Genomic DNA, 15,000 nt, shown 5'->3' with positions numbered 1-15,000 from the left:
CATCTCCTCCCCCTCCTCCTCCATCTCCTCCCCCTCCTCCTCCTTCTCCTCCTCCATCTCTTCCCCCTCCTCCTCCTTCTCCTCCTCCATCTCCTCCCCCTCCTCCTCCTTCTCCTCCTCCATCTCTTCCCCCTCCTCCTCCTTCTCCTCCTCCATCTCCTCCCCCTCCTCCTCCTTCTCCTCCTCCATCTCTTCCCCCTCCTCCTCCTTCTCCTCCTCCATCTCCTCCCCCTCCTCCTCCTTCTCCTCCTCCATCTCCTCCTCCTCCTCCCCCTTCTCCTCCTCCTCCTCCCATCTGTCCATAATGGTCCTCCCATAATATGAGCCGGTCCAGCTTAAAGTTTCTTACTGTGAAAAGGCTGTTTTCCTGCCACTGTTGGCTGTTCGTGGGGGGGCATCCTGTAACACACACACACACACACAGTCACACACACACACACATAAACATACACACAAACATACACAGTCACACACATACACACACTCACACACTCACTCACTCACACACTCACACACACACATACATGCTCACACACACACTCACACACACACACACACATACACACACACACACAAACATACACACTCACTCACACACAAACATACACAAACATACACACACTCACACACACACTCACACACACACACAAACATACACACATTCACAAACACACACACTCACTCACACTCACACACACTCACACACACACACACACTCACGCACACTCACACACACACACACACACTCACACACGCTCACACACACACACTCACTCACACACTCACACACACACCCACTCACACACACCCACTCACACTCACACACTCTCACACACACAAACATACACACACACTCACACACCCACTCACACACACACACACCCCCACTCACACTCACACACTCTCACACACACAAACATACACACACACTCACACACTCTCACACACACACACACACACACTCACACACTCTCACACACACACAAACATACACACACACTCACACACACACTCACACACACACACACACACACACACACACAAACATACACACACACCCCCACTCACACTCACACACTCACACACACACACACACACACACAAACATACACACACACTCACACACACACTCACACACACACACACACACACACACACACAAACATACACACACACCCCCACTCACACTCACACACTCACACACACACACACACACACACACACAAACATACACACACACTCACACACTCTCACACACACACACACACAAACACACACACACACTCACACACACACTCACACACACACACACACACACACACAAACATACACACACACTCACGCACACACTCACACACAAACATACACACACACACACACACACACACCCGCGCAGTGGCAGAGTGGAGATCAGTAGTAACATCAGTAGTAACTCCGGGCGGTGCTGCTGGATGGTGCCGTGCATGTAGGTTAATGCACACTTTACTCCACTTCCTCTCCTCCGGCTGCGCCGCTCTTGCTAACCCACTTGATCCGTGCACGTGCGCAGAAGAGCGCATCTGTGATCTATTTTTGGTAAGCAACAGAAAGCTGATGTCAGACTTCTTTTTAAGATTGCGGACATCGGATATTAGAACATTGTGTTGCCGTGGTGACACAAGACTGAACACTTACCAGCATTCACAAATAGACAGAAAAATGGGGATATGTGTTCTCCTAACCCTAACCCTCTAACCCTAACCCTCTAACCCTAACCCCCTAACCCTAACCCTAACCCTCTAACCCTAACCCTCTAACCCTAACCCTCTAACCCTAACCCTCTAACCCTAACCCCCTAACCCTAACCCTCTAACCCTAACCCCCTAACCCCCTAACCCTAACCCTAACCCTCTAACCCTAACCCTCTAACCCCCTAACCCTAACCCTCTAACCCTAACCCTCTAACCTTAACCCTCTAACCCTCTAACCCTAACCCCCTAACCCCCTAACCCCCTAACCCTAACCCTAACCCTCTAACCCTAACCCTCTAACCCTAACCCTCTAACCCTAACCCTCTAACCCTCTAACCCTAACCCGTAGTTTGTGGTTTTATATGAATCTGTCTCTACAAATACCCGTCACCCACTAACAGTGACTTTGTTCACGTTAGCATGAAACAACAGCACAGAAACGCTGTTGTAACTGAACTCATGCTGGATGTTTTTTGAAGGCAAGAGAACAACAGGATGTCTGAATATTATGAAGCGTGCACGGTGCCGCTGCGCTGGTTTATTAGCCTTTAAATGGCCGAGTAGCGCAGCGGCGCAGGGGCAGGTGGCCGGAGGATGAGAGGATAAGAGGATGAGAGGAGGAGAGGAGGAGAGGAGGAAGGGGAAAGGAGATTGGTGTTGACCTCCACCAAACACCAGATATGAAAGACGGGTGCAGGAACATGTGGCTGTTCTGGTGCAGCGCACGAGGGGAAGTCTGCTTTGCTTTAGGAGCTCTGCTCTTTTAAACATGACGGTCATATTTATCTGGACCGGGATGTTCCGACCACTCGTTTGAGTCTGCTCCTCATCAGAGGAAAGGATGCGCAGGTTTAAATGAGCAGGTTCTAGCTTGAACTTCTTTCATTCTCTCAACTGCCGCTTTGAGAACAGTTTGATTTGCGTTCCTAGTTTTGATTCCGCTGCAGCAGATGTAACTTCTGAAAGTGAGCAGATCGAGACTTGATCACATGACTCCACTGAGCGCTCTCTGGAGTCATGTGATCGGGTGTCGGCTCAGAGCAGAACAGCGGGGGAGCAGCACCCCATCCTGCTGAGCTAATTGGCTCCCTGGGCTCATTAAGCTAATTCTTCGTTGCTAGCCCTTTCCATCCATCCAACCAATAATAATAATAAACGCTGGTTTATTCCGGTTTTATTAGATTCATCTGGAACCAGAAAAAACAGGAATCTTTTATTAGGCAAGAAAATGATCCCATTTGAAAACATGAGTGAAAAGAATAAATATGGAGGTTTTTAACTCCGGGGCGTATCCGAACGGGAGGGTTTAACCCTCTCGTCCCACTTTGACAGGGTCAGAGCCACCACAGCCCTGTCCAACACTCGTGGAGATGATCCAAGTGTGGTGCTAGCTTCTACGCTGCAGAAGGTTTTATCGCAACACTTTAGCATTAGCAGCCTGTCACAGCCGGCTCTCAAACCACAGAAACGCCCCGCTGCTGTCTGGGTAGTTTAACACCCCCACTCCACTGACCGATGGATTTATGGCCCTTTCCAAACCTCTGACATCACAGCCTTCATCATTGAGTGTGGCCATCGTGCTTCCCCAGAGCTCCTGATCACCTTGAGACTTTTAAGTATAAAATTAGGCTTCATCACAGCTCAGTGCTGTTGCTCTGAACAGTGAACAATCCCGACGATCCGATATCGATGTTGAACACTGTCTGCTCCACTAGAGCACATTTGGGAGGCTCTTTTGGAAGGTTAATAGCCAGACCTATTCCCTCTTTTCTGCATTATCTATCAACGCTCCTCCATTACTGCTCTAATATGCTAATAAGACAGCAGCTCTTGTTCCTGAGAGGGGCTCTGGAGCAGCTTGATGCCACTGAAGAGAGATGACAATGCATTTTGGAACATTAACAGAGGATGGAAAGGTCAAGGGCAAAAGAAACAAGTGAGGAAATTCTTTCTGCTCATCTCTGCTCTGCAGGTGGTCTCGAGCTTTTGTTGTGAGATCCAAAGATCTGTCATTGTTTCCCTGTTCTGTTTCCATTTAGGGTGTGTGTTCGCCCCCTTATCTCTCTCTCTGGTCACGGGTCTGCAGCCGTACTGGGCTCCACAGTGGGCTGACGCCTCGTAGCTGGAGCCAAATTTAGACGCAGACCCGTGGGTGCGTCCAGGCCTGTTGTGAAGCACTTGACATTTAGCAAGACTTTAAATGATTTTTCCACTTTCCATTTTCAGTGCAACAGATCACCTGAGAGCTCACATTTCCCCCCAAATAACCTACTTTTACTTTGCAGATGGTAGAAATGGAGCCCAGTCTCGCTTGTATAGAGATGGGATTATTCCTCTGGTGCTAAGGGCAAAGATATTTTTAAATACTTTAGATCTGAAGGATGGCAGAGGTTGGTAACTGGTCCCACTGTGTTGGCTCTTGTGATTATTAGGAGCTTGCTGACATGGCAGCAGAGCAGGTTAAATCCAGGGATCGTTGGGGTTTTTATATATCAAGGCTAAAACAACTCAAAAATCCAGCTGAGTGTAACAGCAATATCTGCTTTTAAAGGGAAAATAGGGGCAAATCCACTCTATGCTCTTCCAGCCTGGACAGAGAGGAGTTCCTCAGAGAGGAGTCTGTTTGTGCATCCTGGGTCCTGATCTTCAGACTTGTTGGTTCCTGATATGATGTCTAGCAAGGATGCTGTGTCACAGCTCAACACATGGACCCAGTATTAATATTTGATCACCAATGGATTTAATACAATAAATTGAGGCTGATCAAATCAATGAAAGAAGCAGGTCAGCAATTAGAAGAGAGGCGTGAATGGTGCTCCCAACTCTGACCTGGTGGCCAGAGCTGCAGCTGAAGGAACAAAGAACCAGACAAATACAGGAGGCTCCTCAGAGCACGTTTGTCTTCCCCTTGTTAGCATCTTGGCATGCGCACACAGACGCACAACACACTCGCCAACAGACACACACCGACCAGACAGCTTGCTGGGCCAGATGGCCTCTTGGTGAGCAGCAATGAGAAGCTCTGCAGGGTTGGCTTGATTCATGAACCGTGACCTCCACACGTCCCTCCTCCATGTGCACAGAGATAAAATCACTGTGTGTGTGTGTGTGTGTGTGTGTGTGTGTGTGTGTGTGTGTGTGTGTGAGGATGTCCAGAGAGGATTATACATATGTGCAGTGGGAGATTTACTTTTCTATATGTAGAAGAACCAGCAGTGTGTGCGTGTGTGCGCGCGTGTGTGTGAGAGATAATAAAATGTGTAATAATCAATGACAGACACTAATGTGACTAATGTCATTTAAAACAAATGATTAAATCCTAAATGGATTAAATGGATTGTTATTGATCCTGAACGATCTTCAGCATCATTCAGAGAAAAAGGAAGTTGTTTCAGGTGATCTTTCAGAGCCCCTAATGTGATCATTCTGTCACGAGTCTGACCTCTGCTGTGTGTGTGTGTGTGTGTGTGTGTGTGTGTGTGTGTGTGTGTGTGTGTGTGTGTGTGTGTGTGTGTGTGTGTGTGTGTGTGATTAGGAGGTGGGGAATCTGGGCGTGGTGATAGTGAAGCAGATCCATCACCGCTTGGCATGTGGGTTTCCTTTGTCCTGTCTTCTCTTATTTTCCACTGACTGTCTCTCTTTATCTTACTAGCACACACACACACACACACACACACACACACACACACACACACACACACACACACACACACACACACACAGCAGAGGTCAGAATTCTTAACCAATGTACTTTGACAGAACTTGGTCTTCATTGTTTCCATCAGCCTGTCCGTGACTTTCTATACAGTAAGAACAAATATATAAAATAGGTCATGTGATCTTCTTATTGACGTCTTTAAAATTGCAACAGAGCCACAAACGCTTATTTTTGGACATTTAGAGTTGAAGAAATGTCACAGACACGTGTCTCCTCCTGATAATACCCTGTATTACCCTGATATATAGGCTAATAATACCCTATATTACCCTGATATATAGGCTGATAATACCCTATATTACCCTGATATATAGGCTAATAATACCCTGTATTACCCTGATATATAGGCTAATAATACCCTGTATTACCCTGATATATAGGCTGATAATACTCTATATTACCCTGATATATAGGCTGATAATACCCTGTATTACCCTGATATATAGGCTAATAATACCCTATATTACCCTGATATATAGGCTGATAATACCCTATATTACCCTGATATATAGGCTAATAATACCCTATATTACCCTGATATATAGGCTGATAATACCCTATATTACCCTGATATATAGGCTAATAATACCCTGTATTACCCTGATATATAGGCTGATAATACCCTATATTACCCTGATATATAGGCTAATAATACCCTATATTACCCTGATATATAGGCTGATAATACCCTATATTACCCTGATATATAGGCTGATAATACCCTATATTACCCTGATATATAGGCTGATAATACCCTATATTACCCTGATATATAGGCTGATAATACCCTGTACTACCCTGATATATAGGCTAATAATACCCTATATTACCCTGATATATAGGCTGATAATACCCTGTATTACCCTGATATATAGGCTGATAATACCCTGTATTACCCTGATATATAGGCTAATAATACCCTGTATTACCCTGATATATAGGCTAATAATACCCTATATTACCCTGATATATAGGCTAATAATACCCTGTATTACCCTGATATATAGGCTGATAATACCCTATATTACCCTGATATATAGGCTAATAATACCCTGTATTACCCTGATATATAGGCTGATAATACCCTATATTACCCTGATATATAGGCTGATAATACCCTGTATTACCCTGATATATAGGCTGATAATACCCTATATTACCCTGATATATAGGCTGATAATACCCTATATTACCCTGATATATAGGCTGATAATACCCTATATTACCCTGACATATAGGCTGATAATACCCTATATTACCCTGATATATAGGCTGATAATACCCTATATTACCCTGACATATAGGCTGATAATACCCTATATTACCCTGATATATAGGCTGATAATACCCTATATTACCCTGATATATAGGCTGATAATACCCTATATTACCCTGACATATAGGCTGATAATACCCTATATTACCCTGATATATAGGCTAATAATACCCTATATTACCCTGATATATAGGCTGATAATACCCTATATTACCCTGATATATAGGCTGATAATACCCTATATCACCCTGATATTTCTAACAATAACACCAAAGGTTTATTGTGTTATTCTGTTGGTTCCATACTGATAATGGTGGACGTAATGGTGGAGGTGGAGGTGGAGGCGGAGGCGGAGGCGGAGGCGGAGGCGGAGGCGGAGGCGGAGGCGGAGGCGGAGGTGGAGGTGGACGCGGAGGTGGAGGTGGAGGCGGAGGTGGAGGCGGACGTGGAGGTGGAGGTGGAGGTGGAGGTGGACGCGGAGGTGGAGGTGGATGTGGAGGTGGATGTGGACGTGGACGTGGACGTTGTTGTTTTCCTGCTTGTCTAAAGAATGAAGCAGCATCTAATCTTGATTCCAGAGTTAATCCCCATTATTAAGACACAGCAGAGGCTCTGTCACGCTCCGGGTCGGGATCAGACATAATCGGAGCATCCAGGGAGACTAATCTGTCAGGCTACCATTGCGTAACTCACATCTCAGCCCCCCTCCACCCCCGCCCCCCCGTGCCATCCATACATTAATATGTATAGTGATGTAGGAACGCCCGTGTCTCTGCAGTGTCAGCTCTCCCAGGCCCTGAACGGCATCTCGGACAAGGCCAAAGATGCCAAAGAGTTCCTGGTGCATCTGAAGAACCTGCTGCAGCAGATACAGGTGAGTGCACGTTCAACAGGTGAGTGCACGTTCAACAGGTGAGTGCACGTTCAACAGGTGAGTGCACGTTCCTCACCATGCCAGCAGCACATATTCATACCTGTGAAGGCATCAAAGTGCTCCTCTGTTCTCTGTGTTTGGACCTGATCATGTTTATAACATTGTAGTAACTGAAGAGCAAATTTTAGTTATTACAGAAATCAGAGTGTTTCAATACTATTCAATTAAGTTTTCAAATCCAAAACAGTTTTTTGCAGCACTATGATGCTAGCAGACTAGCCGTGTGTGTGTGTGCGTGTGTGCGTGCGCGTGCATGTGTGTGCGTGTGTGTGTGGGGTCTATTGCAGGTGTGGATGGAGGAGGGAGAGATGGAGGGTTGGATGCCGATAGAGTCCTATTGTAAATATTAAATTATGACACAGCTGTATTAAAGAGCTAATAATTAATAGAGCTAATAATTAATAGAGCTAATAATTAATAATCAATAATTTATTGATGCGGTCTGCTGATGTTGGACATTTAGGACATCCTCTGATTGTTGACTGTAATTATTGTCATTACGTTTGTTCTTATTGGCTCGTGCTGCTGGTAGTGCAGCCGTCCCGCCTGCTGCCCCTCCACGCACGCACGCACGCACGCACGCACACGCACGCACACACACATGCACACACACACGCACGCACACACACACGCACGCACACACACACGCACACACGCACACACACGCACTTAGCAGAGACAGATGGATGAAGGCTGATCAGCATCTAACCTTCCTATAAATCTGAAGTGTGCGACTCTTGAGAGGAAGCTTGATACGAGGCGCTAACGGCTTCATCATCTCCGTGGAGATCAAAGAGCCCTGAAGACGCTAACCCGTAGCTGCCACGTGCACATCAGAGCATCAGGTTTCTCATTAAACACAGTTCCAAGGCTTTCATTGAAGCCAGTTCTCTACATGTGCAGCCATCGTGGGCGTTCCCTCCCGGCAGCACAGAGTCATTTTGGATGTTTTAAGTGCGTTAGCTGCCTCTAAACTCTGTTTCCTGGGCTAACGGGCTCCCGTAGGAGCGGAGCCTGGATCAGGGGGGTGTTGAGAGGGAGAATGCTAGCAGAGAGTTACGCAAACATGCTAATCAGGAGTAAATTTAGCCGCTGGACCTCATTCTGGTGTTTGGAACAAGAATAGAAATCAAATCTGCATGTTAACAAATGTGAAGCCGCTCCGTTCTGCTCATGAAACAAACACATCAGTGATCTATATTTGTCAGAGCAGAGGCCCAGAATCAGAACCACCAGATCATTAACAGAACTCTCGTGTGGTAATAATACACAACCGTGAGTCCTACACACTGATGCTGAAAGTAGCAACAACGTTGAATAAGATGCCCGATCACACTCACACTGCTCAGCAGGGTTCCCGTCTTTTACACACATTTGCTGTGTTTGTGTGAATAATTGTGGCGGCGTTACAGGAGGGCGGCGTGGAGTTCGAGGCGTGTCTCGTGGCGCAGTGCGACTCTTTGATCGAGGCGCTGACTCGACAGAAGGCTAAACTGCTCACCAAAGTCACCAAAGAGAAGGAGTACAAACTGAAGGTAAAGTGGGCTCATCTTTCCTTTGATGTCTGCTTTAGAACATTACTGGTTCTCCCAGGCTCTCTAATATTTTACGCTGATCCAGGGTCAACAATTAGGCTGCATTAACTGACTAAACAGGCACTCAAACCTCATCAGGATTCATGAAATGTGTGTCAGCGCCGCAGACGGAATATCCATTCAAAATCAAATGAAACTAGAAAGATAAGCTGATTTAAAAAGAATCAACTTTTAATACCTCCAAAAGTCTCGGATGTGGATCATAATGTTTCATTTGGGCTGTGGAAATCCGCCGCCTGGGGTTTCCTGAGTAACCCGGGATCACATGGACGCGTGCCCGCCCTCAACGTGCCGACCGTCTGACCGTCTGGGGACGGGGGAGGACGGAGCGTTTGGACAGACGCCACGGGGACAGCTGCTGTCCCGATCAGCAGCCTGAGGACGGAGGGACGAGATGGTTGGGCCACATCAGCACAAACGCTCCAAACAAACCACAGATTAGCATAAAGGAGCGTTTTTATGTGCCAGAGAAAATATTATGTTTCATTCTCTTTTCCAGCTGCGCACATCTTGTATGTGAGACGCGCAGAAAGACGAGAGCCACTTTTCTTTTATTATCTCTCTTTCTTTTCTACGCTTTTCTGGTCCGGAAGTCACGATAATCCATGGATTATTCAGCGATCCAGACAGATGTGCAGATTAACTAAAACCCAACCTGAGTTATTGAGTTCAGGAGCCTTTAAAATCAGGCTGCAAGTGTTGTTTTACATTTTAAATTTAAATTTGATCGTTACAGATTCAAGTTAGCGATGCACATGCTAATAATCTGTGGTGAGATGGAGTGCACCGCGCTGGGATTAGACTTTGGATCATGTTAGAACTGAGTGTTCTATTTCAAATCCGGGCATACATTAGCATGTTCCAGTCGACTCAGCTTTAAATTAATTTCAAATGAATCTGGAACATATTGAAAGAGCCGTCAGGCCGCTGCGCTGAGCAAGTGGGAGGCAGCTAACGGCTTTCATGCTTCACACTTGATGTTTGCACAGGAGAATTAAGGTGATAAGATCATCTCATGACTGCCTGTCAGGGGGCTTCGCTACAGGTGGGATCAGTGGAAGGTGGGTCAGGGTTAGGCTAAGGGTCAGGGTCAGGGTTAGGGTTTAGGCTATGGGTCAGGGTCAGGGTTAGGCTAAGGGTTAGGGTTAGGCTAAGGGTCAGTGTTAGGCTATGGGTCAGGGTTAGGCTAAGGGTCAGGGTTAGGGTTAGGGTCAGGCTAAGGGTCAGGGTCAGGGTTTAGGCTATGGGTCAGGGTTAGGCTAAGGGTCAGTGTTAGGCTATGGGTCAGGGTTAGGCTAAGGGTCAGGGTTAGGCTATGGGTCAGGGTTAGGCTAAGGGTCAGGGTTAGGCTAAGGGTCAGGGTTAGGCTAAGGGTTAGCCTAATGGAACAATTGAATGTTTCTTCATCCCAAATCCTCCACGATGACTTTCTTAACGCTCAACATTTCACACCATCTGTGCAGTAATGGAACACAAGTTATTGCATTCTGATGGAAGCAGCCAAGAAAAGAGACTCACTCTCTGCACTCCACAGCTTCTACAACTGTTTGCATGTTGATAATTAATTCTGATCTCATTAGCCACAGAGTAATGAGGGGACTAATTATCGACACTGTCTCATTAACTTTTCCAAATCATTCCGACAGCCATTGCTTAACGGCATAATTAAGCAAGTATTTGCATCCCACCGTCAGCACACACTTCTTTCCTTTCATACGACAGTTGAGATGTGAAAGAGTGATACGACAGTTGAGATGTGAAAGAGTGATACGACAGTTGAGATGTGAAAGAGTGATACGACAGTTGAGATGTGAAAGAGTGATCCGACAGTTGAGACGACATGAAAGAGTGATACGACAGTTGAGACGACATGAAAGAGTGATACAACAGTTGAGACGACATGAAAGAGTGATACGACAGTTGAGACGATGTGAAAGAGTGATACGACATTTGAGACGACATGAAAGAGTGATACGACAGTTGAGATGTGAAAGAGTGATACGACAGTTGAGACGATGTGAAAGAGTGATACGACAGTTGAGACGACATGAAAGAGTGATACGGCAGTTGAGATGTGAAAGAGTGATACGACAGTTGAGATGTGAAAGAGTGATACGACAGTTGAGACGACATGAAAGAGTGATACGACAGTTGAGACGACATGAAAGAGTGATACGGCAGTTGAGACGACATGAAAGAGTGATACGGCAGTTGAGACGACATGAAAGAGTGATACGGCAGTTGAGACGACATGAAAGAGTGATACGGCAGTTGAGACGACATGAAAGAGTGATACGGCAGTTGAGATGACATGAAAGAGTGATACGGCAGTTGAGACGACATGAAAGAGTGATACGGCAGTTGAGACGACATGAAAGAGTGATACGGCAGTTGAGACGACATGAAAGAGTGATACGGCAGTTGAGATGACATGAAAGAGTGATACAGTTCTGACCTGTCAGTCAGTCTCAGCTTGTTGCGACACCCATCAAAACGGTCCTTTCCTTCATCTCCTCACAGCTGATTTCTAAACTCTTTCTGTCAGCACTGCTTAAACCTTCAGATCACCTGTGATTCTAATATATATATATAATATATAATCACCTGTGATTCTAATATATATATAATATATAATCACCTGTGATTCTAATATATATATAATATATAATCACCTGTGATTCTAATATATATATAATATATAATCACCTGTGATTCTAATATATATATATATATAATATATAATCACCTGTGATTCTAATATATATATAATATATAATCACCTGTGATTCTAATATATATATATATAATATATAATCACCTGTGATTCTAATATATATATAATATATAATCACCTGTGATTCTAATATATATATATAATATATAATCACCTGTGATTCTAATATATATAATATATAATCACCTGTGATTCTAATATATATATATAATATATAATCACCTGTGATTCTAATATATATAATATATAATCACCTGTGATTCTAATATATATATATAATATATAATCACCTGTGATTCTAATATATATATATAATATATAATCACCTGTGTGCTCTGTGATCAGGTGGTGCGCGATCAGATCACCCACTGCACCATGAAGCTGCGTCAGACCACCGGCATGATGGAGTTCTGCCTGGAAGTCCTGAAAGAGAACGATCCCAGCGGATTCCTGCAGGTATCTGATCCCCTCCTTATGTGTCTGGGGCGAGGTGACCAGGTTTTACACACGCACGCACACACACACGCACACACACACACACACGCACACACACACACACACACTTGCATTTCACATGAATAGTGTGATTGTGTGACTTCCTGCTTGAAAGATAATCCAAGAGGCTCCTAATGTTAAATTGTGCCAAATGTAAATCCAGGAGTATTTGATAATTTACCTGACCGTTTATTGCAAACATCCACTTTAATCCCAGCTCCTGCGTCTGGAGTGATGGGATGGACCCACTGTCCTTTCTCCTGAGGCACTCTGGCTCCTAGCAGGGATCCAGTTTTATTCTTAAATATTTGAGCTGCATTAATACACACAGACAGTGTGATGATCACAAACTAATGCAGCTGATCCCAGAGGCGAGGAGCCGAGGAGCCGAGGAGCCGAGGAGCCGAGGAGCCGAGGGTGTTAGTGCACACAAAGTCATGGAAATGGAAGAATTCTCCATTCCTGCATTTGTTTATCACTTCCTGAAGAATGTTTGCTTGACTTGCCTGTGTGTGTGTGTGCGTGTGTGTGTGTGTGTGTGCGCGCGCGTGTGCGTGTGTGTGTGTGTGTGCGTGTGTGTGCGTGTGTGCGTGTGTGTGTGCGCAGATTTCAGACGCTCTGATCAAGCGGGTAACATCGTCTCAGGAACAGTGGGTGAAGGGGGCCCTGGAGCCGAAGGTGGGCCCTGACTTTGACCTCACTCTCAACACCGACTCGCTGATGCAGACCATCCTGCAGCTGGACTTCTGCCAGAGCAAAGGTGAGCAGACAAGAGGTCATCTAGAGATCTGCCCCGCTGGATCTCCTCCGTCACAAGACACCAGGAAACTGTCCAAAGTCCTTCTGCATTTAAAGAGATTCAACATGAGGCACCGGTAAACACGCTTCTTTAATGCAGCACCACAAACCATAAACGTGGCGGGGAGATTATAGAACACTCCCTAATCAGAGGGCAAACGTGTCCACGCTGCATCAGTTATTCACCGTCCATTAACGTCTAATGATGATCTGACCGCTCACTGATCCAACCTGGTTGGAGCCATGTGGGACGGACTCTGGCCCGTCTTCCATCCCTGTCCACCTCCTACGTGTCTCTACCTTATGCACCATCTCATGCGCCCGTCCGCTCACATTAAACTTGCAAACTGACCTCATATTTGCAGATGTGCACGAGAGCCCATTAAGGAAACAGGTGCAGGCATCAGAAAGCGCTGAGGCTGAGATGGGGACGGAGAGCTCAGAAGGTATCTTTCATGGACCCTTCCCCTCCTCCGACCTGCGTCTTGTCACTCCCGCCCTGTTCCCTGTTCCTCGGCCCAGAGCCTTCAGCACCGTCACTCCCGCCCTGTTCCCCGGCCCAGAGCCTTCAGCACCGTCACTCCCGCCCTGTTCCTCGGCCCAGAGCCTTCAGCACCGTCACTCCCGCCCTGTTCCCCGGCCCAGAGCCTTCAGCACCGTCACTCCCGCCCTGTTCCTCGGCCCAGAGCCTTCAGCACCGTCACTCCCGCCCTGTTCCCCGGCCCAGAGCCTTCAGCACCGTCACTCCCGCCTTGTTCCTCGGCCCAGAGCCTTCAGCACCGTCACTCCCGGCCTGTTCCCCGGCCCAGAGCCTTCAGCACCGTCACTCCCGCCCTGTTCCTCGGCCCAGAGCCTTCAGCACCGTCACTCCCGCCCTGTTCCCTGTTCCCCGGCCCAGAGCCTTCAGCACCGTCACTCCCGCCCTGTTCCCCGGCCCAGAGCCTTCAGCACCGTCACTCCCGCCCTGTTCCCTGTTCCCCGGCCCAGAGCCTTCAGCACCGTCACTCCCGCCCTGTTCCCCGGCCCAGAGCCTTCAGCACCGTCACTCCCGCCCTGTTCCCTGTTCCCCGGCCCAGAGCCTTCAGCACCGTCACTCCCGCCTTGTTCCTCGGCCCAGAGCCTTCAGCACCGTCACTCCCGCCCTGTTCCCTGTTCCCTGTTCCCCGGCCCAGAGCCTTCAGCACCGTCACTCCCGCCCTGTTCCCTGTTCCTCGGCCCAGAGCCTTCAGCACCGTCACTCCCGCCCTGTTCCTCGGCCCAGAGCCTTCAGCACCGTCACTCCCGCCCTGTTCCCCGGCCCAGAGCCTTCAGCACCGTCACTCCCGCCCTGTTCCTCGGCCCAGAGCCTTCAGCACCGTCACTCCCGCCCTGTTCCCCGGCCCAGAGCCTTCAGCACCGTCACTCCCGCCCTGTTCCCCGGCCCAGAGCCTTCAGCACCGTCACTCCCGCCCTGTTCCTCGGCCCAGAGCCTTCAGCACCGTCACTCCCGCCCTGTTCCCTGTTCCTCGGCCCAGAGCCTTCAGCACCGTCACTCCCGCCCTGTTCCTCGGCCCAGAGCCTTCAGCACCGTCACTCCCGCCCTGTTCCCTGTTCCTCGGCCCAGAGCCTTCAGCACCGTCACTCCCGCCCTGTTCCTCGGCCCAGAGCCTTCAGCACCGTCACTCCCGCCCTGTTCCCTGTTCCCCGGCCCAGAGCCTTCAGCACCGTCACTCCCGCCCTG

General features: G+C 47.5%; 1 protein-coding gene across 1 annotated transcript in view; it reads left to right on the top strand.

The window, feature by feature from the left end:
• LOC101062360 (E3 ubiquitin-protein ligase TRIM9) overlaps window positions 1-15,000 on the top strand; it is a 26,112-nt gene that overhangs the window by 5,675 nt on the left and 5,437 nt on the right. The window contains exons 2-5 of the mRNA XM_029849307.1: window positions 7,503-7,598; window positions 9,071-9,193; window positions 12,333-12,443; window positions 13,089-13,242. Coding sequence (XP_029705167.1) covers window positions 7,503-7,598; window positions 9,071-9,193; window positions 12,333-12,443; window positions 13,089-13,242 — 484 coding nt within the window. The remainder of the gene's footprint in view (window positions 1-7,502; window positions 7,599-9,070; window positions 9,194-12,332; window positions 12,444-13,088; window positions 13,243-15,000) is intronic.

Source organism: Takifugu rubripes, chromosome 16 (assembly GCF_901000725.2).
Source record: "Takifugu rubripes chromosome 16, fTakRub1.2, whole genome shotgun sequence".
Classification (NCBI taxonomy): Eukaryota; Metazoa; Chordata; class Actinopteri; order Tetraodontiformes; family Tetraodontidae; genus Takifugu; species Takifugu rubripes.
The sequence above is the reverse complement of the archived record's forward strand: the minus strand, read 5'-3'. Positions and strand labels throughout refer to the sequence as shown.